At 39.0% G+C, this 26,916-nt stretch overlaps 3 protein-coding genes across 8 annotated transcripts in view; 1 reads left to right on the plus strand and 2 right to left on the minus strand.

Annotated features, from left to right (window-relative positions):
* The window catches only part of osbpl6 (oxysterol binding protein-like 6), a 45,793-nt gene extending 38,717 nt beyond the window's left edge, over positions 1-7,076 (plus strand). For all 4 annotated transcript variants that reach the window (XM_084361647.1, XM_084361649.1, XM_084361648.1 and 1 more), the window contains 8 exons: positions 159-296; positions 678-741; positions 936-1,014; positions 2,727-2,871; positions 2,975-3,119; positions 3,288-3,414; positions 3,525-3,647; positions 5,236-7,076. In XM_084361647.1, the coding sequence (XP_084217773.1) occupies positions 159-296; positions 678-741; positions 936-1,014; positions 2,727-2,871; positions 2,975-3,119; positions 3,288-3,414; positions 3,525-3,647; positions 5,236-5,347 (933 nt within the window). In that variant the 3' untranslated portion in view covers positions 5,348-7,076. The remainder of the gene's footprint in view (positions 1-158; positions 297-677; positions 742-935; positions 1,015-2,726; positions 2,872-2,974; positions 3,120-3,287; positions 3,415-3,524; positions 3,648-5,235) is intronic.
* Positions 7,077-11,411: 4,335 nt separating this feature from the next.
* Positions 11,412-16,980, minus strand: prkra (protein kinase, interferon-inducible double stranded RNA dependent activator). 2 transcript variants are annotated; one of them, XM_084361795.1, is made up of 8 exons: positions 16,729-16,978; positions 15,113-15,288; positions 14,617-14,698; positions 13,567-13,654; positions 13,275-13,392; positions 13,089-13,183; positions 12,807-12,969; positions 11,412-12,485 (listed from the first exon to the last, which is right to left on the minus strand). In XM_084361795.1, the coding sequence occupies exons 1-8, from the start codon at positions 16,779-16,781 to the stop codon at positions 12,328-12,330; spliced, it is 933 nt and encodes a 310-aa protein (XP_084217921.1). In that variant the 5' UTR covers positions 16,782-16,978; the 3' UTR covers positions 11,412-12,327. The 2 variants fall into 2 exon arrangements, with proteins under 2 accessions (XP_084217921.1, XP_084217922.1); XM_084361796.1 differs by lacking the exon at positions 11,412-12,485 and adding an exon at positions 12,494-12,588 and having other exon boundaries at positions 16,729-16,980.
* A 1,358-nt stretch (positions 16,981-18,338) lies between these two features.
* casp10 (caspase 10, apoptosis-related cysteine peptidase) lies at positions 18,339-23,625 on the minus strand. Of its 2 annotated transcripts, none has more exons than XM_084362300.1 (13): positions 23,460-23,625; positions 22,284-22,566; positions 21,891-21,996; positions 21,556-21,691; positions 21,022-21,095; positions 20,893-20,935; positions 20,644-20,663; positions 20,522-20,552; positions 20,331-20,420; positions 20,121-20,206; positions 19,912-20,035; positions 19,318-19,816; positions 18,339-19,009 (listed from the first exon to the last, which is right to left on the minus strand). In XM_084362300.1, the coding sequence occupies exons 2-13, from the start codon at positions 22,556-22,558 to the stop codon at positions 18,853-18,855; spliced, it is 1,641 nt and encodes a 546-aa protein (XP_084218426.1). In that variant the 5' UTR covers positions 22,559-22,566; positions 23,460-23,625; the 3' UTR covers positions 18,339-18,852. The 2 variants fall into 2 exon arrangements, with proteins under 2 accessions (XP_084218426.1, XP_084218425.1); XM_084362299.1 differs by having other exon boundaries at positions 20,644-20,666.
* Between the last annotated feature and the right edge of the window lie 3,291 nt (positions 23,626-26,916).

Raw genomic sequence — 26,916 nt, forward strand, 5'->3', positions numbered from 1 at the left:
CGACCTTGGATCCTCCTATTTTTATCTGTCTTCTGTCCTTTTGATAGTGCCCACTGCATGCTAATGCTCTGGTTATTCGTGACAAAGCCCGCTAATATGAACCAGCTAATCCGCTCCTCTGTGTTTGTGTCGGCCGTGTTTGTTTGACTCCCTGACAGGTTCTCGTCGCTGCTTTTGCCGTCTCAGGCTACTCATCCACCTACTACAGAGCAGGAAGTAAGCCATTCAACCCGCTACTCGGAGAGACTTATGAATGTATTCGGGAAGACAAGGGCTTCTGTTTTTTCTCGGAGCAGGTAAACTCTATGTGACTTACACACAGCAAAGCAACGTCTGAATCTATCTATAAACTGGGTTTAGCTGTAGCAACATAAAACTTGATAATGTGGTTGTTTATGTAATGGTTACTGTCGTATAAGACATTTAAAAAAATAATGTTTCATCATCTTAATTTAAGCTTGAAAAATTGTTTAAATGATTATGATTAAAATATATTAATTCTCAATCAACTAATCAGTTAATCAACTCATTGTTTGAACTCTACAATAAAGTCACTGCGTGCACGTCTTTAAGTCCATCATGTGTCCTCTGTCTAAAGACCGTCAGAAACACGATGATGATATATACTCTCATCAACAGCAGCTGTCACACTGTTTCTGTTTGATCTCGTCTCACAGGTGAGCCACCACCCTCCCGTCTCCGCCTGCCACTGTGAGTCTAAGAACTTCACCTTCTGGCAAGGTGGGTAACGTCCCTAATTAGTGAGGGCTTCACCTCACGAGCAGAGGAGGCTGCCAGTCTCGTTCAGCATCTTTAATATCCAGCAGAAATTTTCACTGTGATCTATTTCTTACATTTTGAGAGGGAATGAAAAGATTTGATTGGTCTGCAAGTTGTGTCTCATTTCTGATGTTTTTCACTGACTTGCTTTTCAGATGTGAGATGGAAAAACAAGTTCTGGGGAAAGTCGATGGAGATTTTACCAATCGGGACTGTGAATCTCACGATTCCCAGGTAACTTTGATGACAAAACCTAAAGCCACAGATTTCATCACTCACATTCAGAGCATTAAATCATCTCAGCTGGCAGGTGGTATGGACGCTGCGTTCAAGTCATATCAGAGTAATCTTAATTATCAGTTCTGACTTGTAAATAGCATGTTTCTCCTTAACCAAATTTGGTCATTCAAGATAATTAAACCAAAATTGAATGGATGTGGTGTTATCCTGTTAAATGCACAAACATAGGAATCTCTCTCATCTCTACCATATAATTAATATGACATGGATGTGGTGATTTTCAGGAGCCCACAGTGATGAAATGTAACTAATGCTGCAATCCATTGTAAAAAAAAAACAACCTCCGACACAGAAAACTGCAAATGAACGGTCGTCCAGGCCAAAATTCTGACAGAAACACACATGACATCACAGCATCATGGTGCTGCACCTTTAACCTTTTTATCACTTTTTATTTTATGTATAAAATGTGTTGTGAAACATGCAGTAACTTTGTAGTTGACGTTTTAATTTCGATTCAGTTGAGTTGTGCTTGATAGAGCTCTTTGCGTGCACGCAGGAGGAGCCGCCTCTCCCCGTCTCTTTTTCAGCGCCCTGCTCTTTCAAATCAGCTGCTGTAGCTGCTTTGGAAGTTCAGACTTTCCATACAAACATGTTTTCCTAAGCAAATGCACTGGAGCACATTTAGATTGGAGGTCAGGAATACCAGCGGAGCAACATCAACTACCGACTTGCAATGGATTGTAGCATAAAAGCATTTACTCAAGTACCGTACAGTACTTAAGTATAATTTTGAAGTATTTGTGCTTTACTTGAGATTATCTTTTTTATGCTGCTTAAGCTATTACTATTCCACTACATTTCAATGGGAAATATTTCATTTTTTACTTGTTCATGGAACTTTAATAGTCTACTTTACTTGGTAATTCTGAGGTATTCAGTTTCCTGCCTTTTTTAAAGTAAAGTTTAAAGTAAAGTTAAGTACACTGTACATAAATCGAATATTTACTTAAAATGTCAGTGAACTTTTAATCTTTGTCAGTTTTTGATTTAATGCTTTAATAAACAAATACTATATAAAAAAATGGTCATGCACGACTTTTACTTACAGTTTATATAGAATTTCACAACAGAAATAATTAACTAACTTTGACTTATTATAGTCAGTTTATCTGTATAGTACTTTTCAAAACATAGTTACAAAGTGCTTCACAGTAGCAATAACAACAGAATCCAACAATGTGACAATAACTAAAGGCTTTATTATAAAAGAGAGAATATTCAAAGAGTAAACGATAAGAGATAATTAAACAACGAAGGAAAGAGATTTTTACGGGTTACAAATGTGTAACCCGTCCGTGCGCTCATGTGGGCCGGATGAATCTATAAGGAGTTCCAGCCCTCCCTTAATACCCTCGATAGGGAGATTTGGGGAGGAGTGCAGCGCTATTTTTATCACACAAAATCATTTAGACTGGAATGCTGAAAATCTGGGGCTGTTGAATAAGCTGCAGGATCAAACTAGATCAAGATTTTTTCCTGTTGAAATAACACTGAACGCATTATGTAACAAATAAACAGATTAAGACGTCACAGACGACAGAAAAGGAATATCGCTGCACATGCATCACATGCCTTTATCGTCTGGACTAATGTCGTTCTTGCTGCACAGCGAGCTGATCGGCTGCTTTGTTGTGTATTTGTAGGTTTGGAGATCACTATGAATGGAACAAAGTCACCACCTGTGTACACAACATCCTCAGTGGACGACGGTGGATCGAACACTACGGGGAGATCACCATCAGAAACACAAAGAGCAGCGCCTGCCTCTGCAAACTTACCTTCGTCAAGGTAAACACCTTCAGAAATCCGTGAGAAGAAGATTCACCTATTCACTTAAAATGCTTATTATTTGTTTCAAAGGGAGGCTAAGGTTGTGTTATTTGTCTTCCAGGGAAACTACTGGAGCTCTAATGTGAATGAGGTTCAAGGATTTGTGATGGATCAAGAAGGGAAAGTGATCCACAGGCTGTTTGGAAAATGGCACGAGGGTCTTTACTGTGGTGTCCCACCGTCTGCCAAATGTGTCTGGAGGCCAGGTGAGCACTGGTTCACAGCTGGACTTCACACGAGACTTAAAGCTGTTACTAGTCACTTAAGGTCCAGTTGACGTTTTCAAGGGACTTTCGGGACGATTGTCATTGTAAATACACAATATATTTGGAAGCTTAACAATATTCATGAATTTAATTTCTTCTCCTCGTCAGGCTCCATGCCCACGGACTACGAGCTGTACTACGGCTTCACCAGGTTTGCCATAGAACTGAATGAACTCTGCCCCGAGTTGAAAGATGTTCTGCCGCGTACAGATGCCCGATTCAGGCCCGATCAAAGGTATGGTATCAAATCCACAGCTGAGTTCCCACAAATAAGGTGCTGGTGCTTTTGCTGTGCTTTGTATGATCATCTGATTTACTGAAAAGTAATGTTTACCTGTCACACAGGTATCTGGAGGAGGGGAACTTGGAGATGGCCTCCTCAGAGAAGCAGCGTATCGAGGACCTGCAGAGAACCAGGAGGAAGTGGAGAGAGGAGAACGACGCCAAACAGGAGCCGTGCTTCTTCAAGTAAGCACGGAGACCATAAACCCAGACAGAAATATGTGAACACATAGATGTAGGACGACGTTTAACCTGTATCCAACACTTCACATGGAGCTGACAGCCTGTCCTGGGGCAGTCTAGTATCAGGAATAACTTCAGAAATATATTTTGAAGTACACTTTAAGCACACAGATTTAGGCAACAAACTTTATTAAAATACTTTTTTTCCAGATTATGTCCTAATTATGGGAGGCTATTTAAGAGGATCAGAGTCTTTTTATGGTTTGACTCTGATGAAGACATTGAAGACATTAAATGTCTATTAAGGTTTGTTGCCTAAAGGCTCCAGTATACTTAATAGGGAATATATTTCTAATTCTATGTATACACACTCTTTGTATCCCATTTATGAAGCCATGCGGACACACATGGTTCTGGTTAATCAATGTCAACCGTTGTGAAACTGGGCACACATGCATGAGCCTGTTTTTTTTTTTTTTGGATTATCAAAAGCAAGACACAAGCTGAGAAAAACAGGCTGACGCAAATCCAAAAAACTAAAGAGAAATACAAAACTAAAGGAACTTCAGAGAACACAGGCGTACACAGAAAGAGTGTGGGAAAAAGACAAAGACAGTAAAACATGGCACATAACAAAATAACAAAACAGGAAATGACAAACCCAAAACCCAAACCATGACAGATTTCTACACTTTCAATCATAGATGGATGTAGATGTGCCCTCATGTATTCATTTCCATACTAGCACTCTCGCCTGTTCCACTAATATATTTGTTCTTGCTGAACAAAAAAAACCCACTCACACCCACTACCATCTGACTTTTGTCCTCAGTCGGTAACACGACACCTGGGTGGACTCTTTTCCAATGTGATGTTATAATGTGTGCGGAAGTCTGAGCATTACTTTTCCACCCATTTCTGTTCAAGCAGCGCTCACACTTAAAAGAGAGACTGAAATAGAAGATATTAAAAAGTAACTACTGTAACATTGTCACTGGCCTCATTGCTGCTTTGTACTGTTCCCTGTCTTCTGGCCTGTTTGTGATGTCGAGGGGGAAATACCAAAACCCTTACCTTTGTTGCCTGTTCCTCAGGCATAAAATCATTATAACAAATTTCATTACAACTTACTGTGAATGCAAAGTGGCCCACATGTTAGCCAGTGGTGACCTCATATTTAGTGTAAGGACACAGTGAAACAGTTGCAGCAACAATCACATGAAATGACACATGAAAATCATAACTAGGGCAATTTGTTATCCATCCAAAGAGAGAGATGAAAGTGATCACACTCAGATAATTAATTAAATTCATAAATGTGCCTTTGATTTGCAGTTTACATATCGCTGTGTGAACAGCAAGGAAATCAAACAATCGGTGAAATTGGCTGACAACCTGAGCTATGATCTCCACTGTCCGCTTTTAAATGCTCATTCAGTTTTTGTAAATACCTCGTTTATACATCTGACATCTGAGCCTAGATCTAATCCGTCTGATCACGTCTCCTTCATTTCTTTGTGAATGACATTTCCCCGTCATTGCTTTCAGGTTTTATCACTCCAACTGGTCACTTCTCTCTCTTGTCTTCCAGGAAAGTGGTCGATGCCAATCACAGGGAGAGGTGGGTCTCCAACAACATGTACTGGGAGCTCCGCAAAAACCCCGGCTTCATCAACATGGAGTACACAGTGAGCCTGTGGTAGCACACAGACCGACACGTCCGTCACATCGTCATCACAGACAAGAAGGCCGTTACCTATGCACCATGAGGTGTTCAAGAGAAACATGTTAATGATAAACATCCGTGTGCATGGACTGCAGAGCTGAGGGATGGCCCGACGCCCCGGCAACCCTGTCGAGGTTTTTGTGGCACCGCCGCACGGTCACCCATCCATGGAAACATCCCGTAGGATCACCTTCATTGTGCTTGTCGAAGCTGGGTTGTCAGGGCAACAATCGTACCACTCCTATGTAGATCTTTCCTCAGCTCCTTTGACTTCTGAGTATGTCCTTGCCTTAAAAAGACACCCATACACACGATTTAGCGCTCTTTCTTTGAAGCAGTTTGGGTTAGACTAGTCTATGAAGTAGTCCTTTTGATTACCTACAATACAATGCATGTGTAGAGAGCAGCTTTCACTGGCATCAAGCCGTATTTACTATATCATCAATTATTGTAGAAAAAAAGAGGTATTTTTATAAAATATCTTGGACTCAGAATTTAGTGAAATAGCATTATGTGAATTGGCAGATTTTATTTATTTTTTGCCTTTTATTACTGTTGAATCTGTGTGATAGCAGTTCTCTCTCTCGGGAAACAACTCATTTAAAAATGAATCGCAGCAGAGGAAGTGCGGCCGCCGTAGATGGAATATTTAATGAGGATCTTCCCGCAGCTCATCACGTGGTGGAAGGAGATTCAACTGTAAATCCTACTCCGGTGTTGTGGACACGTGATGCGGGACACACCCACAACCTTTACAGAGGTTTTCCTTTTTTTGAACCATCAACACAGATCTGTCATGGAGTCCGGTTTCTCCTCGCAGCCGGGATTTTGTGTAAATAGAGGGACGACCTCACCGGCCCTCCCCCTCCTCCCACCGTCTAATTTTAAACATAGTTACATGAGACCAACTCCTCTGAATCACATGGTTACATAAATACACACATAACTCCCTCCATATATAGTGGGCACACATTCAAACTCCCTTTCTGAATGTTGTGCAGATGGACCTCTGGGTCTCACTGAAGTTATGGACTCAAACATCTAACACTCACACTCATGTGGATCAAAGGTCTAAGAAAAGATGGTGGAGAGGTTGTAGAGACTGTAAAGTCCTCTGAGCTTTATAAATAACATGTGACAGTGAAACATGAGAAACACAGTCACATATTTCCATCTACACCCAGCCAGTGTGTACACTAAAGGTGACATATGTAAGAATTGTTATTTAAAGAAATTGACTAAAACTAACAACAGAATGTGAAGGAGATAATAGTTTTAACGTTATGACAGACGTCTGTGTGTTGAGTTGCTGAGATATCTACTAAAGTTAGCATGCTAACCAGCTAGCCCCGGCCCGTTCTGTCTCATAAAAACCACTCCGGTCTGCCAGTCCGGACCACTTACTGCACGGCTAACTGAGGTAACTAGCTAACGGCAGCTACAGTTAGCAGCAGTTAGCGGTTACTCCCGTGATATGCTGCCTCCTATCTTCCTCTTGGAATTGAAGAGGTGGCCAATTCTTACATATTGCATCTTTAAACTATCAAAAATAATAATAAACAAATGATTGCTGTTATGACATATTTCCATCAAAGTTCACTGAAGTCCAGAGAGATATCTTAAATTTACATCCTCGTTCTAATAACCCCAAAAATATAAAATGACAGAAAACAAAATAAAGTAATAACTTTTTTTTTTCACTACAAGTAACTGTTTGGTATTTTTTCTTTATAAATGATTAATCAATAATAATAATGATTTTAAAAAAAATCTTTTCCTGGTAACATTTTATATTAAAGGTGCACTATGTAACGTTTCTTTTGCAAAAATGTTGGTCATGTGTAGTTCTGTATCCTCCTCACCTCAGAATAACTCAAAGTACATTTTGTTCTAATGTTTACAAACACCAGTGCACCTTTAAGGTACATACATCAACCATTAACTAGATGCTCATTAGCATGCATCTTAGTTGCATGTTGGATGTTTATTAATCATTATAAAGCACTTACCCTTATCCTAATTACTACTCATTGATAGTAGTTATTTGTTGTACATGAATTCAGCAAAGCATATTAAGATTGTAATTCATGTACAACAACTTCTTGACTTACTATCAGTAGAAATTATGCGGTTATCGAGGGAAAACTCTTAGTTAATGAGCTGTTAGTTGTAGAATAATGTCATGCAGAATAAGGCAAATAATAAATGCTTTATAATGATTATTACAGACCTAAAACTCAACTAACATACATGATAATAAGCAACTAGTTAATGGTTAATATGTGTAACAATATAAAGTCTTTCCCATTTTCTTCATCAGTCAATAGCATTGAATCAGCCCCTTATAAAACACTGGAGCCACCTACAGGTCGACTTGTGAAAATGCAGTTTCAGGACACTGAAGGTCAGAATCTGCTCTTTTTTCTTTAAATGTTTTAGATGTAAAGCCAAACAAGTCTGTACAGTAACAATGACACTGTACAAGGATCAAAGATGGTATTTTAATTAATGTGTCTGATTCCCCGGAGACTTTACTGCTATGATCTGGGCTTCTTTCAAAGCACCAGTCACTTATTTGCAGTTTGTGTGTTTATTGCAAAGCAGATGAGCTTTAATGTTTTAACTAGTGTCCCCCTCTTGTGTTACAGAGTGAGAAAATATAACACGGGGCTTCTGATTGAGATCAACCCCAACACACACAAAGTAGTCACAGACTGTCACACCTTGAGTCCCCTCTCATTCGGGGCTAGGGCTGCAACTAAGGATTATTTTCACCATTAATTGATAATTCAATTAGTTTATAAAATGTAAAAAAAAAAAATGCTCAATACAGTTTTCCACAGCCCAAAGAATCATCTTCAGAATTGCTTTATTTATCCAACCCACAGTCTGAAACCCACTCTGACTATCAGCAGCAAATCTTTACATTCAAGAAGACATTTTCTGCTTGAAAAATGACTGAAACGATTAACTGAGCAATCATTTAGTCTTGAAAGTGTCCAAAAATGTTAAAAAAATAAAATAAATAATAATAATAAAAATACTCATCACAGCTTCCCAGAGCCCAAGGTGAAAATATCAAATGTAATGCTTGAAGAATGACTGAACCGATTAATAAAACAGTTTGATTAGCTGACTTTAGTTGCAGCTCTGTTCAGGACTGCAGGGCGAGGACGCTGAAGGAGCAAAAGAGGGAATATAAATATGTAGAATGAAAACTATGTGAAGCAAATCCATTGTGTGCACTGTTCATATGGTACTGTAGATGAAAAACCAAAAAGGTAGTACTGCTTTGCATCCATATCCTTATTTTTTAATGTGCTTTTAATTTTAAATACCCCCCCCCCCCCCCCCCCCGATTACAAACTCGATGCTACGACTCGTCAGTTTCACTTGCTGTGCCTTAATGCATTTATTAATGCCTCACCAACACACTACTGAGAAGAATCCCCATGCCAAGAAGGTATGCCATAAACAACTCCGCACATTATCCAGTCTCCACCTGCCTACAGATGATCGATTATATCCATAGACAGCGTTTAGGTCCAAATGTCTTGGAGATCTCTTTGACATGAGGAGAGAAAAAAGGTTTATTTGACTGTAAAATGCTTGCAGTGTTATAAAAATATTCTGCACTGCTCTGCTACTCCAACATGTAACCAATACATTTCTGGTGATCACTGTAAATACAGCACTTTTAGAAGTGTCACTACTGCAGAAGCCGATTCCTTTTTTTCCTCCTACATCAGCGACTGAATCACGGCGGTTGTTCGAGGAGGTAGGGGCGAAGCTTTGTGTCGTGTTAGAGTCAGACTGTAGTGAAAAAATACTCATGAAAACCTCCTCATGCTTTCTTCATCCATCGTTCTACCTGCATGTCTAGACAACTTAGCCTGCCAATGAATGTTGCAGATGCCTTACGAAAAAAGAAGAAAAAAAAAAGAAGTGGTTTTTGTTTTCTCAATTGGCCTCGTGTGTGTTTTTTTTTTTTTTTTTTTTTTTTGTTGGACTGACATGTTTCACGAAGCACCGTGTCAGCTCTGTTTCTTTCAAATCGATTTCCTGATGGGTACCTTCTAAAGTGCAATTTTAACAAAGTACATATCTTTCCATGAACACTGTACACTGCTGCTACATAGTGCTTGTTCTAATAAAACTGTAAAACTCAAGTGACGACGAGTGTGTGCTTTGTATGGAAAGACGAGGCCTTAAAGTCCTGTACAGGTGTCCATGTCAGGTTTTATTGTGTCGATTAAGTTAGTTTAGTTTAGTCTATAAATTAAAGAATTAAAAATGTCACCGTTTCCCAGAGTCCATGCTGACATCTTTAATCCAAAATCTAAAGATGTTTAGTTTGCAATGACGTAAAACAGAAAAGATGCATATTTTTCACAGAAGCTATAACTAGGGATATTCAGTATTATTGTTTGAGTAATTAAAAATCATTACTGAATTGTCAGGAGAAAGTTGCTGATTATTTTTCTGTCCATCGCTTCATTAATCAACTAATTGAGTCATTATTAAAATGCTTCTGAAATCACAAACCAACTGTTATTGTATAAATGATTAAAGGGTCCCTTTGGACTTTAAAAACCTGTAGTAGCATTCTGGAGCTGTTTTTCTACGAGTGTCCCCCTTTCGTTTATATCGTACAAGCACAGTATCGTTTCGCACACAGCCATGCGGGTCGAAACACATTCCTGCCAATGATTTCACACCATTTCACTGATCAGCCAAGAAGACCACTAGCTTGTTAATATGATGAAAACAATTCTGGACTTAAAATACTTTTAAAAAATTGCTTTTACCGCTGAATGTAAATATAATTTTTCTTTGTGTACTAGAAAACTTCACATGGCAATGTCAAAAGTGTGTACTTATTGTTACTTCTCTTTATGCCAAGTTTGACAATAGAAAACAGTTTTTAAATGAATCTGCTGAAAGAGGAACGTTTTCTGCGCTCATGTATACGCCCCCTGCAGATAGACTTAAAAGATCTGGCCCTGACAAAGCTGTATCAGCAATGTGGACAACGTTGCTTTCCTGGCGAGAGCTGAGACTGAGTGACCTCCTGGACTGTCACATGTAGAAAATAAAACTTCATGAGTGTATGTGGAGAAGCCCAGTTCCTAACCTATTCCCCCAAAACACTGTTAGAAAGGGGCCAAAGACAAGACAGAGCCATACACCTGGTGGAGTGAGTGTGCACCCAACTGGGCATCTGTGCAGCCTTACAGATAGTAAGTACGCAGCCCAATGAGAAAGGATGAGGTCACCCACAAATGAAAATTCAGTCATTATCTACTCACCTCCATGCAAATGCAAAGTCAGGTGAAGTTTTGTCGTCCACAAAACATTTCCTGAGCTTCACAGCCAACAACAATAAAAAATTCACACAACTTTCCATGAGGGTGAGTGGATAAAGACTGAATTTTCATTATTGGGTGAACTGTTCCTTCCTCAACATTGATATATATATATATATATATATATATATATATATGTATATATATGTGTGTGTGTATATATATATATATATATATATCAATAATAATCTATTATCAGTTACATATCATCGTCAAACATTACTTACTGCAAGTTTGCACAAATACAGGCCCTGTAGTTAATTTATAGAAAATGATCCTGATTTAAACTGCAGACACAACATTGGTCAGAAAAATCTCAGTAAGACATTTTCTCTCAAGTTGTTCAGCCCAAAAGACTCATCTCTCTGAATAATCAAAATCGACAAATTACATACTTTCTTTGAATATATTTTGAACATCCTTTTGTACGATCAACATGTGTTTTCTCACCAATAAAAAAAAAAAGGAGTGAACGGAGCGGTGCACAGGCCCTGATGTAACTGCCTTTGTGCCGAATACAACGGGATGTACAGCCTCATGAATGGATGCTGTCAATTGGTCATCTCCCACGAGAGAGGTTTCATTCAAGAACACTTGAACGGCTCTGGAAGCACCGCAGCAATCTGTTCTCCCAATGCTCTCTATTGTGTGACCATTAAGAGGAACCAACACTCGTTAACATTTAGTGTTTATTTCACGTAGTCATACACATGTTGTTGCTGTTCTTCACCAGGGTTCAGTTCACACAGATTTATTAAATATATCACATGTGAGGAGCGCAATCACACACACACACACACATACATACATACACACGCACCCACACACACACGCACACACACACTGCAAAAATGCTAACAAACCAGCAAAATAAGAATGTAAAGAAACACGTCATATCTATAAAGAAACAGAGTCAACCAGATAAAGACAGCAGGTTTTGTACAGCAGATTGCATACTGACAGGTGGAGGAGTGGAGGTAGGAAAAAAATAAATAATCAAAATAATCTCTTTTTCAATTTTCATTTTGTTCACAGAGAGGCAGGTATTTCTCAAGGTCATTTAAAAGTTTAAGATCTTCTATTGGCTATGCACAAACAACAGGCAGCGCAATATGATCCTGCAGGGATAAACTATGTGGAATAAAAAATTAAATTAAGTCAATTGGAACCTAAAAATATCTGACAAAAAAAAAAAAAGAGGCAAAGATTTTCCATTTTCCACAAATAAAGCCGGGCAGTAGTTCAAACTATGCACGTAAAAATGTCACGAGGAAGCACTTCCTACTGTTCATATTTCATTTACACATGTACATCTGCTTAAATATGTTGAAGTAACACATGATGGCACAACCTAAAGACATAAGTTAGATTAGATTCTTAAACATTGAGTTTGTCTTCTCACAAATACTGTCTAAAGTTGCAGAGTCAAAGTCAGTGTGATCTGCTTTGTGATATGCACAATTATAAAAATATACCTTAACTTCATGTCATCCATGAGCAGGAAGACTAAAAGGAAGAACAATCTACAGCTTCATCATGACTGCTGATGTGTGGGACGATAGAGGTGAGGCTAATGTTGGCTGTGTTGGTTTTACTTGATGGAAGCCATGATCTTGATGTACTGGAGGGCGCTGTGTGCAGCGTCGTTGTGAGCGTTGCTACAGGAAATGCCTGTCCCGTGACACACGGTGACCGGGGAGGTGGACAGCTCTGCCAGGCACTGGTACTGGCCGTTCACCGTCAGCTCGTCTGTAGGAGAGAGCCAGGCACATCAAACCATGACGCGACCAGCAACAAAAACACAGCGTTCCCTTTGGGCTCTTTCCATTCAGCTAATTATGCACCCTGGTTCCTGCAACAGAAACAAACTAAGTTCCTCCAAATGATCCGAGTCCTTCATGGGAAAGTTCCAGCAGTGGGAGTGCAGCTTTACTGTGCCTGAAGACTTTCAAAACAAATAAACTAGTTTTATCAATGTTTTATTTATACTGGTGAGGAAGTGAGGAGCCACAATAGCTAAATGGAAAGCACCCTGTATGTTCGCAGCCGATGCGTTGTGTGTTTTCTCACCAATGTCGAAGTATGTGACCTCAAAGCCCTGCTCCTTGGACAGCTCCAACATCATCTGAATGTAATCCGTGTTGGGAATGCTCAGCGGGTTTCTTCTCAGTAAAGAAATCTTCTCTGATGATGAGTTCCTCAAGTTCTCAAATCGTACACTCGGTTTAGGAGTCTACAAAAAAATAAAAAATAAGATGCAAACACAAAAAACTGATAATTTAAAGACTTTAAATGAAATGTTGTAGCCGCTTCCAGTGGTCACTTCCCACAGGCGAGAGGTTTTTGACGTACCCATGTGATTTCAGAACAGCCTGACAGATTCTGAAGCTTGACCACCATTTTCTCTGCAGCTGCCTTTTTTGCTGCCTTTTTTGAGTTTCCTACAGCTGTGAAAACATCAGACAGAGATTAAGACCGGGGCGGACGACACTAAATTGCAGCCCCTTGCACAAATTTCACAAAAACACCCGCACACACCTTTCTCTGACAGGGACTCCATTCGACAAGTAACAGTGAATTCTCTCCTGTGTGGCGGCCCGGCCTCCAGTAAAACTGAGTATTCAGGGAGACGCCATCCTCTCTGCAATGCCAACTCCTGAAATCAAAGGCCAAATACAAGAAAGTAGTGAGGACAGGGAAACAGTTAGTATTTTATTATTTCAGAACAATTATTGTCGTTTAATACAGTTCGTGCTGCTATTGCTTTGTGACATGACAAATGCACAGACACAAAACAAAAACAAAACCAGCACAGCCGTGTTTTACACACCTGCAGTATCCCCACCGAGTTGGGATGGTTGTTTGTTTCTGCTGCATCTCCGTTACTCTCAGACCTCTCAGGCTTCACAGGCACATTCCTGTTGGGAATTACATCAAAGCAGTTACCACAGCTGCAACAGATCAACACTCACTACAGGCGGCCAGTTAACCAGTTTGATGTTTGTACTGGTGTACTTCAACACTGAATATGCAAACACAAGACAAGGTTTGGGCAAACTCAGTTTAGGGCTGCAGCTAACCTGCCGATTGTTTACTCAATTAATTATCTCACATATACCAGTTTACTGAAGCCCAAGATGATATGTTCAAATTCTTAGTTTTCTATTCATTTGCTTACTTTTTAATAAAATGAAGTTAAAGATTAAAGACTCTGCAATGCACACTCTCAGATTTTGAGCACTTCTCCTTTGCAAAGATAATCCATCCACCTGTCAGGTGCAGCTTATTAAGATGCTGATTAAAAAGCACGATGAGTACACAGGTGTGCACAATTCAAAGCCACTCTACAATGTGCAGTTTTATGGAACAACACAATGGCACGGAAAAAGACACATAGTCACATTTGGGAACCTGTAAGCAGAACATTTTTGGCATGTTTTTTTTTTTATTATTGAGAATTATATACAGAGGCTGAGATGGCTGTTTTATTATTATTTTAAAAATGTATATAAATATATGTAACACTGAAGGACGGTCTGATGCCTTGATCAATAATGGCTCCTCCTTGATCTGACATTTTTACCCTTCATTAATTGCTACAGTTATCAAGACGCTATCTCTGCATGCTGGAATGGCACTGCTGATCTCTAATAAATATAAGTAAAAAGATGAAACAACCATTTGTTTTCTCCTCCTCGTTATCTCACAAAGCTTATTATGTCACTCATGACTAGTGTAACTTGCGATCTCAAAAAAAAAGGGCATAATTAAAACAAACTAAACAATAAAATAATTACAAGCACAGTCGTTCTCGGCTTCTGCAATTATAATAATTGTTGCCGATTAATTTTATTTTCGTAATCATTACAGCTTTACTCACACTGTTCCAGCGTCTATGTGCAAAATATTGAGCGCAGCCTCTGCAGCCAGATGTTTAGCAGCCTTTTTACTGGGACCTTGACCTGAAACAAAACAATGATCACAGACAACATTACAGATTATCTGATAAATTACAAGAAAATATCACAGTCAGATGAAAAAAGCACCATAACCACAAGTCACTTAGGCACCCACAAAGGCTAAAACATGAATATGCTTGTAAAACAAAAAAAAACAAAAAAATGTAATCCCTCAACCCTAAAGATGTTTTGAGGCTACAGGAAAGGACCTATAGAAAAATCTGTTTGTAAAATGTTTAAAAGATGTAGAGACTGTATTATTACTACTTCAACACTGATAGCTTTGTAAATGCTTCTCATCCTCTTCCTTGGACCCGCTCTGTTCTAGAGTAACTGACAACAAAGCAGAAGTGACAAATGAGGCTTAATCCAGTGACAGGCAGCTATCAACAGAGCAGCAGTGGGACTGTAACTCACCTGTGCAGCTAACGTCTCCGACTTTCACACTGAAGACAAAGCTGGGCTGGTGAGCCTCTCCTTCAGCCTTCTCCATCATATACACAGGCAGGTTGCCAGTTTTGGTGCCATATTCATGCAGGATCTGTATAGGTGTCTTCCCGGGGCTGGGCCTCTGTGACTCATTTGAATTCAAGCTGTGTGTATTAAAATACGCATATGCACACAGTTAACTAGGGGCCAAATGATCTTATATCTGAGCTGGATATCAGGGAACAGAAATAATGAATGCAAACATAGAACCACTTTACAGCAGGGAAAGATTACTCCAAAATAAAACAGATATGTCAACACAGTTAAGTAGTATTTACAAGGCCAAATCATTCATCTTTTTCATCAGATATTTGCATTTTATTTGCATATACACACATGGAACACCCAAAAATAGTCTTTCAGCTTTGTTAAGGAGAATTTAAAAGTTATTGCAGGTCTATGATCTGAGGCATTAGTGTTGGGCTTTGGGAAACACTGATCAATATTTTTAATTAATAAATACTTAATTAATAATTATATTAAACCGAATAGGAAATTAGAGTCTTGCACTCAACCATCCACAGATATGCCTCTGCCCCAGCTCTCAAGCAGGATCCTGCACCTGCACACTATAAAGCTGATGTTAACTGAGAGCTGAACTTACTGCATGTGAAAGACAGTTTTCACATATAAATGCAGTTTTTGCAGCTTTGCAATTCAAGACACATACAAATGACATTAAATACACTTTAGTACAGTTTTGGGGTCGACATTATAATTAGCTGGTTCCTTCTGAATCCTCACATTGGCGTATTCATTTGTTATCAGATCAAAATATAACGGTTTGCCTGCAGCATCACTTCCACTCGCAGCCACAGTAACTGTATCGTTAGCTAGCCGACACATCCAAGCTAACGCTGTGTTTGCAGTGCTGTATAATAGGGATATTTATCCAACACAAACTACACATTTGGATAATCTTTCTCCACAATTAACTCGAGAATTAACAATAACGTTATGACACTAACGAAAAGGGAGTTTCGTCCATCAAACCTAAGATACGGTAACGTTGTGTTAGCAGGCTAAGCTAATGAGAGAGACGGTAGCTAGCGTTAACTGACGTTGACGCTGTTAGCTTGTGTCAATTAATTAAAAGTCTCAGCATTTCCTCTGAAGCTAACAGAGGGTCTCTGCAGGACAACTTACGATTACTCATTTTGAACATTAGCAATATGACAACGATGAAAGCATCTTTTAGGTGACACATAAAACACAACATCATTAAGACCCAGTTCAACACAATTTCAGTCAACGTTAATTCATCTTAGACCTGTCAAAATATAGCTAAGTTAACACTTCTGGCTAAAACAACAGTCAGTTAATGTCATTATGGCATTTTCTAGTTTCAGTTCTCTATATTGAGCTTCATGGGCGATATTTAACTGTGAGTTACTTGAGAAACTTTACTTCGCTGATATTTGTGACACTAAACGTGATATAGTTCAACACTTAACGCGAGGCGACCCGTACCTGTTAAATACTGACACACTGTTACAGTAAACTGGTGTCACTCTTTTAATTAATCTTTAAATTAACTAACTAACCTCGTGTCGGCGGAGGTTTGCAGTGCTGGTGATTGATATCCTTCTTGCGACATGTTCACAATTGTCTGTGGTTTGTCAGGCTGGTTGATTAAAGTCTCTGCTGCTGGTGAATGGAAAACAAATCTCAGACAACAAGTTGAGATGTTTTTCTCGGTATCTAGTTACGTTATCATGAAGAATATGAAATGGCCTTATAATGCTAACAACTCTTGATTGAAACCCGGCCGGGGAAATTACCGGATGTAATATCATATCAACATCCGGGTCAGCGGCGGGTCAACTGACGTAATGTGCGTGGACTGACGTGTTTACCGCCCCCTGCTGGTGACGTGTGTGGTTACTGCCAGCTGTTCATGGCTGCCTGGAGAGCAGAGCTGGCTGCAGGTTAAGTTTTCACTCTTGATAGTGAAGGTATTGAAGTTTGAAGCTGTCTTCAGCTTTGTGCTCTATATTGTGTTGTTACTGGGGAAGTTTTACATGCAGATAGGCTACTTTAAAAGGTCCAGTGTGTAGGATTTAGGGCCCTGATAATGTAGTAGGCTATATAATCACCCATAAATAAGAATTTATATGTTTTCATTACCTTAGAATGAGTCTTTTGTAGAGAGCCGAAGTCTCGCCACTTCCGATTTTCCCTCATGGGATCTTATTTTGGAAAAACTTTGTATGGTAGTCTTTATAATTAATTTGGTGTTAATTCATCTTTGAAATTAAATGGACAAACATCACATGTATAGTTCATGGCACAATTCAAACGGGATAAAAAAATGATGTCTCTCTTCATTCACTACCATACCAAGTTTTTCCAAAGTAAGGTTCCCATGAGGGAAACCAGAAAGGGGCGAGACCTCGGCTCTCTATAGAAAGCAGCAGGGATGACATATTCTCAAGTTTATGATACTTACAAGGTTTTGTTCGTCAAGATCATCTTCACAAATGAACACCACTTCTATGATTTTTTTATGAAGTGTAAATGCGATTGCTAACGTTAGGCTATAAATAAGTTGTAAAGTGAGAGTCGTTTCTACAGTAGCAGAGAACATACAACCAACACCACCTTTAGAGAGGGCCTTTTGCATTTCTGGGTGTCACAGTAGAAGGGCTGCTCAGTTGGATGCAATCTGCAACCACAACACTAGATGCCACTAAATCCAACACACTGGACCTTTAAAACTAAACCCAGTTTGAGCCATTGGAAGAATGAGACAACTCTTGAGCAAGTTACTAAGTTTCTTTTCATTATTATAAACGTTTTTGTTAATGAGGTAGCCCTGTTTTTTGTTATTTTATCTATGTATTTTTTACTTTAATTTTTAATTTCTGTCATATTTGGTTTGGTTCTTACTCAACCTGAAACAGAAAATGTGATGAAAATGTGTTGCTTGAAATTGTAATGTGCTCAATTAAAAAGGGCTTTATCAGTGGTGCAAGAACTAAAAGTGAAGTCACTCTGCAGAACACTGTCAGCGTGTTACTTTGATTACGGTTATTACAAGGTGTTCACTTTGAGGAGTTGCATTGAAGGCTAGGCAAGTTATAGATGTAACAAAAAGAGCAGTCACATGCCTATAAACAAACAAAATGAACAGACAAACAACTAAATGTTTTTACAATCAAAGTGTGTCATGACTTTATTGTTTTACTGATAAAATAATGCTGTGCTTGAAATTCTTCAAAGATTTTAGGGATTTCGAATGTGCAACTGTGTATTTACAGCCTTAATGAATGAAAGGGACAAGAATTAAACAACAGTATATTGTAGTAGTCCCAGGAAAATTTGGCTGATAGCGTCATTCCATTATCCATGTACAGTATAAATGTACAAAAAGAGAGAATACAAACAGCATTTACTCCTAAATCTCATGGCATGACTAACTAATACATTCGTACATTCAATATTCAAGTTCAGCATTAAAAATAATGTAAAACAATGTAAGTGGAGGACAGAAGATGGAGGCAGTCATAACCATTGTATAAACAATAATTGTTTTCAAGCTTTTAATCACATCTCAGTCTTCATTAGCAAACGGAGCTGTAAAGAGTGAATATAAGAAAATCACTTGTGTCTCAGGGATCATCTGATGTGACTCGAACAGAGAAGCAGCCTTTTTATTGCCATCAGTGTCACAGGCGTGGAGGAGAAGCTTCGGGGATCGGAAAGACCACTCTCTTCGTGAGTGAGAAGGCTGGTTGAGGCATCTGCTTCTTCATACCGCTGGAATCAGTCTTATGGCTAACATCTGCATTCACTTGTGTCAGGATGGTCACAAGGTCACAACCCCTGGGGAAAAAAACACAAACAAACAAAAGATACAGCAAGATAGTGAATTAAGAAACTCTCTCACATATCACAGCAGAAACTCAAATTAGTTGGGTTAGAAGTATTCAAATCATACTTAATTGCAAGTAAGAAGAACTTTTAACAATATATAAAAAGCCAACTGTGAATAGTGAGGTAACTACAGTCCCATACTGTAGCAGCACTAAGCACTAAGTAAATCAAACTGTATTTAAAAATAGAACTTAATTAGTTTCTACCACTGAAAAAATGACACCATTCAACACTGAGCAATATTTAGCTTCACTAACCTGGGCACCATCGTGACAAGATTTTGGCACAATGACTGGATAAACCACGTGCCCCTTGACCTCTCTCTGAAAGAGACGAAAGAAGGGACGGTGGCCATTCCCAGCAGGAAATCTGCAACGGATGGCATGGAGTCTTTCATTTCAAAGGCATCGCGGTGAACAGGACCTCGTGTGGGGCCATCAGAGTCTATATAGACGGGCGTCTGCTCCTGAGTGCCCTGGCAAGCCTGGATGAAAAACATCTTGGGTTTTTGTATCAAAGATGAGCAATATTGTCCACTGAAAGGCTCCGTCAGCTCCCGAATAGTGACGGTGTCGCCGTCCACACCATACACACCCCCCTCCTTGCCGTGGCTGAGAATGACACACACCAGACAGTCCATCTGACTGTGGTCTCTGTTGCCGAGGTCCTGCATCACAGACAGCATCTTCTCGCCCGTACAGTCCTGATGTATCTCTATCTCAAAGTGGAGCCATGAAAACACTTTGCGCACACAATCTGTAAGGCACACAGACGAATGTAAACACATGCAGGGATGGAAAACGTGCATCAGTTGCCAATCGAGGCTAAAACCTAATTAAACTGAAGCTTACCTAAATCAACCATGGTCCCCTCCCGCTTTGAAAGTTTCTTTTTTTTGGATTTGGTGAAGTCGTAGTTGTTTATTATCAGGCAGATACCTCTTTTTGCTGCAGTCATGGGATATGTTCCCAACTCCTACAGACATAAATCGCAGATTAAATGATTCAAGGCAAACAACAATAACTTAAGTCAGCACATTCAGGGCCACTTTTCCACTCACTGTGCTTGTGGCGCTAGTCGGAGACGTCTGCTCTCCAGAGCACGTCCCGTTCTCTTCAGGAGACACGACAGACGCATCAATTCTCACTATGGGACAGATGATCACAAGATGGAGGGGATATCATTTGGGGCAAAGATAAAGAAACAAAAATTATATTTGAATAATATTTGGTCTGACATGTCCTTTTATTCAGAAAATCATTTAAATGACCTGTGGCGGAGACACAACTGCTCGTTGTCACTCCATGAGACCGGGCCTCGAATTCATCTCCACTGTGAAACGTATTTGGATTTGAAACATCTGAGAAGGCGATACAAGAGGATTCAGAATAAATCCACCCACAGCACCGCACATAAAAATATGCTTCAGTTGCAAAACAACCAACACGATGTAAGACTCACCCATAGAGGTGAAGGAAGTATTCAAGGACAACTGAGTGAGACACAAAGGGAAAGACCATTAGACACAAAGAAATACTGAGATGTATTTGTCATGTAACTGTGTTCGGATGACAGATCCTCACCTCAGCCAGTGATGGCAGTCCTTCTGAGAAGAAACAAAAAGTTGTTAGGATTATAATTCTCGACACAACGGTTAAAAGTACGACATGTGTTCAGTGTGACTGAAGGCATTTACACATGAATCAACTGAGCATTGCTGTAGCAAGCAGGCAGCGTTTTTCCAAAAACGGTGGGGATACAAGTACCGAGAATACTGTTAACATGTAAATACACTTAAGACGTGACAGACATGTACTTATAACTCTGTTTACCTCGCATTTCATTTGTGGAAGTCCTCACACGAGATTGAAGGACCTGATGAAGAAAACAACAGATGATAATTTAATGGTAGAAATCTTTCACTGCAGCTCAGAGGGATTCGCAGCGATGTCTGAACTTACCACTTTTTCCTCTGAAGGGTAAGTGTTAGACCTTGGTCGACTTGTTTCTTGAGCTACAGGGCCGCTGTGAGTTACTGTGACAGCAATAGCAACGTGATTTACAGACGGATCAATCAGTAAATATTAAACTTAAATAAAAGAGAAAACTAGAAGAGAAATTGTATTGAAGATTTTTTAGAGATTAACTCAGTCAGTCCCTGCCTCCTTAGTCCATATATGCATGTATACATACTCTATCTGTAAACATTGTGGGGAAATACATCTGTTCACACAGTCACAGCTACAAGGAATTTCATTTTGTGTGGAATCTGGTGGACCCTATGGACAAAAGAGGGATGTTTCCTCAGGCGTGTACTGAAGTGGCTATGGTTAAGACTGTAAGTGAATGCAATCTCCCCTTGAGTGACTTCTTGGAAGCTCTACTGGTTCCTGTCCTGCTGTCCTTACCTCACCACTTCCTGTCAACACTCTCACGACTTCCTGTTCATGCCCTCACTGCTACAACATTTGAAATGAAAACGTTCTGCAGCTTACCCTGCTGCTCTTTATACTGGCTGATGTGCCCTTTCAGCATGGGACAGATCTGCTGAATTAAGTTCTCCAGTAATTTAAGGTTCGTTTCGTTGATGAGGTCATTGTGCTCCATCTCCAGGAAGACCTCCAGTGTAGTCTGGAAAGTTGAGCAAATTTAATGTTACTCTTATTGTTACCATAAGCTAATATGATGCATACTAGCATAAGTCAAATGTAGGTGTACATCACATGCAATGAACCAAATAAATATACTTTGTATGTTTATGACTAAACACCATCCAACTCTTATCTTCAAACATGGGTTTCAAACATCGACACTCTGAAGATGCACTCACAACATGATCCTCCAGTTTTCTCCGCGGGAGCATTTCGTTTAACAAGAACTTCATATCTTTCAAGTCATCAGCAGTCAAGTCTTCAGACAGGTTGTAGAGCAGCTTCCTGGAATTACAGGAAGATAATTACAAGTTAGGTCACTGCTAGAAACATTTTGCATCTTAAAAATGCAACACAAGGGGCGCCCCGGTAGCTCAAGTTAGTCGAGCGTTTGACCCTAAGCCATGAAAAGGCCAGATAAATACTAAACAATTCAATAGGTGTTTGGTTTTGGCATGGACCGTGCAGTTCAGTTTCAGTTTTGGCCTTCCAGCCCTGCTGTATAAGGTTTAGAAAGGTTTCCCTGTGAACTAAATCACATTAAAATGTACTTCAAAACATTGGCAGCCCACCTGTAAGGAGAGATGATATCTGATGGTGCTTGGTCAGGGAGCTTGAGTTTATAGATCAGACGGTGTCGATGGATGATGCGGAGAAGCTCAGTCAGCAGTTGTGGCCGCTCGGCAGACAGTTCGTCTCGATCCCTCAGACGAGAGAAGAGGTCGCTGGCCAACTCCACCGAGGCGGGGTTTCGACCCAGGCGGTCAGTGCAAAGAAACGCTACAGCTTTAACCTCATCTTTACTCAGGTCGTTCGCTACCTCCAACAGCAGCTTCTGGAAATTCATGTTGTGCACTAAAAACAAGATGGAAGATGGATTCACTCGGGTTTCTCTGCTGTCGAGTAGTTAGACCTGAAACTGACACCAAACCAGCTGTTCCTTCCTTAGTTACTTACTGTACTTGCACAATTTCATGTAGTGACCCTGACCACATGTAGCAACCTCAGCAATACTGGATGACAGTCTGGCGGAGCTGCTGTGATTTTTTTTTTTTTCCAGCCCACATGTTGCAACTGGTTTGGCCTAATTTTGATACCTCCGTGTGTGTGTGTGTGTGTGTGTGTGTTAAAAAGGATTAAGAGTAAAAGTACAAGTACATTTATATATATTAATATGTATGTATAATGTGGGTTGACCATGTATTGGCCTGGCCAATTTTTGGATCATATCTCAAGCAGTTTACTGATTATTAGAATCAGTGTTTGTCTGTTTGTTTGTTTGTTTTAAAAAATACAGATTAAATAACTGTACAAGTACTGTATTTAAGCAGAATTTTGAGATACTTGTACTTTAATTGAGTATTTTCAATTTTTCTGGTACTTTGCACTTCCACTCCATTACATTTTGCAGGCAAATACTTTACTTTTTACCCACTACATAATGAGTGAGTGAGTGAGTGAGTGTGTGTGTGTGTGTGTAATGGAGCGAGACATGATCATTAGTCACAGAGATGAGAAGGAAACTGTTTTAGAGTTTACAGAAAAACAAGTGACACTAAAGGATGAGTACATGTCTTAACTTGTCCAGGCGCCATAAGAACAGCCTGACGCCAGGTATCATTGCATGATCATAATAACCCTCAGAGGTCAGTCACAGTCATCATCCAACAGTCATAAACTTTGATTACATATATTCTGCTCCATGCAAACAGATTGATGTGCTTTAAAAACCTGTTGCGGGTTGTTACCTGTTCGGAGATCAGCAGCTCAGACTGAACAGCAAACGTGTCATCATACTCCAAACAGGCCACTGTAGACTGCTGATATTTATATAAATATATTAGTTTATAGTCGCGTGAACTCTGAGGAGACTTGACGGTCCGGCGAAGTTTCTCAAAACACCAAATGCTCAGAAGAGGAAGTAGAAATCGAAAGGAAAACAGAGCGTGAGCGCGCGAGGCCTGAGAGCCAATCACAGAGCTTGATTGGAGTGACGCACATGCCCTTGGCTTCTCAGCGCATGTCTGCTACTTCAAAACCATCAACTAGGTCCAACTTTATTTTAATCACAATGTGCAAAATGTGACATAAGCAGACGTATACTTTCTAAATTTACTCCCACATTGATTTGTGTCAGTTACCCAGCAGCAACCAGTGTTGTTGTTGTTGTTGTTGTTGTTGTTGTTGTTGTTGTTGTTGTAAAGGTTCAGACTGTGTAACCATTAAATACTTAAAACTAAATGTATTCTATATTGCAGTCAAATTTGGCAAAGATAAAAAATGTACATGTCATTTCCAGCAGAATACACCTACAGTATTTTTGGAGTATTAAAAAATGTATTTAAACTTTGTGTTCAAGTAAAAGTCACATAAAGTAAAGTTCAGCTTTCACTATGACTAATAATCATTTGATGACCATTAAAAGTGTTAACCCCATTAATCGAAGTGGTAAGTGTGACAATAAAATACTTTTGTTAATATAATGTGCAGTTTGTTTGTTTATTTGTCCAACAAAAACAAAATAATTAAATGCTTTTTTTTACAGGTCTGGAACAACATTTGGGATAAGACACAAATCACAGAGATTTGACTTGGTTGTGTTGACTTTATGAGCAGTGATTGATTAAAAAATGTGTACGATATTTACGCGTAATGTTTAGGATAATTAATCAAAGTCATTATAAATTAACAGACTCCCTTACTGTAATGAAGAACCGTTTGACCTCATGTGGTTTTGGTTAAATTCTGGGTAAAGACGGCATTTGATCTGTCTATCATATGACCATGAAAAAAACATACAAACATTCTGCATAATGCTCAGATTTGTATAGTTTTATAGTGTATTTGATAAGTCAAGGATGTACAACTTACAGCCATGATACATGAATTTATTTCATTTAAAATAAATGAACAAACAAATAAACCGGAAGTCGTCCAATTATTTTGACATGAATCCTCGACTGTCCAAACATCTGAAAATAGAAACATTCATTTTGATAGGGACATATTTATCCGTAGCAGAGGAACATATGACTGCAAACACACAATTTGAATCAAATGTATGGTGGTTGTGAAATAAAGTGATCAATTTCTTAATCTGGAAACATTATTGTGTATTACCACTGATAAATGAAGTCAATGATAAAACCAGAAAAACCTGCTACTGAGTACCACAAATATACTTTTGGTACTTGTAATGATATTATGGTGAAACATTTGAGTTTTTCAGTAGGTAAGAAAATACTGATAAAAACTATCAAGGTGGTAATAATCTGAATTATTTGTGGTAGCGTGTGTTTGGTTTGGGTTTGGTCTTCAGGGTCTCGATGTGTCCTCTGCGTCTTACTCTGACACTGAGCCACGCCCGGGAGTTCGCTCCTGAGCTGTTGAATCTGAAGGACTCTATGGAGGAAACACACACACACACACACACACACACACACAAGTTGAGCATGATAACACTTTTATGACAGTATTTATACGTCCATCCATATCTTCTACAAAACAAATCTGTACTCAGATCTTGTATACTTACAGTAAAAGTAGCAGTACTACATTGTAAAAACTACAACTTTTACCTACTTACTTACTTACTATTATTATATTATATTATATTATACGGAAGCCCTAAAGGGCCATGCATTCATAAATTTTGTTTCCTCCGTTTTCCCGTGAAAACAAGTTAATTTCATTTGTTTTCTCGAGATCTCGATTTGTTATCTCGAAATAACAACTGCCGTTTTTCCGAGATAAGGGGATAATTTTCTCCAGATCGAGATAACGAAACTTTGTTTTCCCGAGATAACAATATAATAAATTTGAGATCTTAAGAAAACTAAACGATAGTGTAGTATATTAAATCATTGCAGGAAACATCATTAAGTGTAGCAATGTCAGAGGAGCAGGAGCATGTCGATCACCACGTCACATATCTTTTCAATCAAGGCCTGACACAGGCTGAAATAGCATTATGCCTTGCAATTACAGATAATATACACATTAGTGTGCGTAATCTAAAAAGACCGTTAGCAAGGCTTCAGCTATATCGGCAGCGCAATCTAAGTGAGCCTGATGTCGTCGTTAACTACATAGCTGACCAGCTACGAGGTCCCAGGCGTCTCCATAATCTCAGGCCTATCATATCACAGTCATTATGTCGAGATCTCTAATTAATTATATCGTTATCTCAGCAAAACAAAGTTCGTTATCTCGAGATCTCGAGAAAATTATCCCGTTATCTCTGGAAAATGGCAGTTGTTATTTCGAGATAAAACTGCATCATAATTTATTTATTTCCAAGTTAATGTAATGGAGTAAAAAGTAGGCCTACCTTATTTGCTGCTGTAATGTAGTAAGTATAGAGTAGTAGAAAATACTTAAGTAAACAACGAAGTACCTCAAAAGTGTACAGTACTTGAGTAAATGTACTTAGTTACAATCCACCAACAGTCTTTCCTCAGAGAAAATATGTCAACACAGGTCATCTGACAGGCGAGTGAAGCCGGTAATTGTTACAAAAGTGGGAACAGAGTTGAACATGTAATTTGGGAGCAGATAAGGCTAAAAGTAATTACTGACTACTTTTATACTTGTGTATCTGTATTTTGACTTGTGTATAGGTTTAAAACTCTTCCTTTCATAATAACCATACAATATTAATTATTATGGAGTTAGAAAATATTACAGTAAAAGCTACTAAGAGACTCCAGTAACCGAGGAGTTGTAGCAGAGGAGTTGTTTTTTAACATTTGAGCACACAGTTTATAAACATGCACTACACAATACATTGTCCAAAAAATGACTTATTGTGCCTTTAAAGTCTTGTTTTTGATGGAGCCACTCCTCACTTAACAGACCCGCCTTCTCTCTCCAACCAGTGGTGATAAAAGTATCCAAATCCTTTATTTAATCAACCAATTAAGATATAATACTTGAAGCATTAGCAGACAAAAAAAAAATTAAAATATAACAGTAAAAAGTAAAAGCACTGATTAAGCAGCAGAGTGGCTCCAGTCAGAGTCATTATTATATGATTGTATCAGTATTTCCTATTTGTAAATGTGTATGCAACATTTTAAAATCATGTTTGAGTCAAGGATTAGTTCATTTAAACCACTTTATATGATTTCTAAAGATATAACTACCCAACTTTACATAATGTTGAGTAGTTAAATCTGTAGAAACACATTTTACAGATGCTTTACA

This window comes from Pagrus pagrus (genome assembly GCF_965226575.1).
Source record: "Pagrus pagrus genome assembly, chromosome: 9".
NCBI classification, from domain to species: Eukaryota; Metazoa; Chordata; class Actinopteri; order Spariformes; family Sparidae; genus Pagrus; species Pagrus pagrus.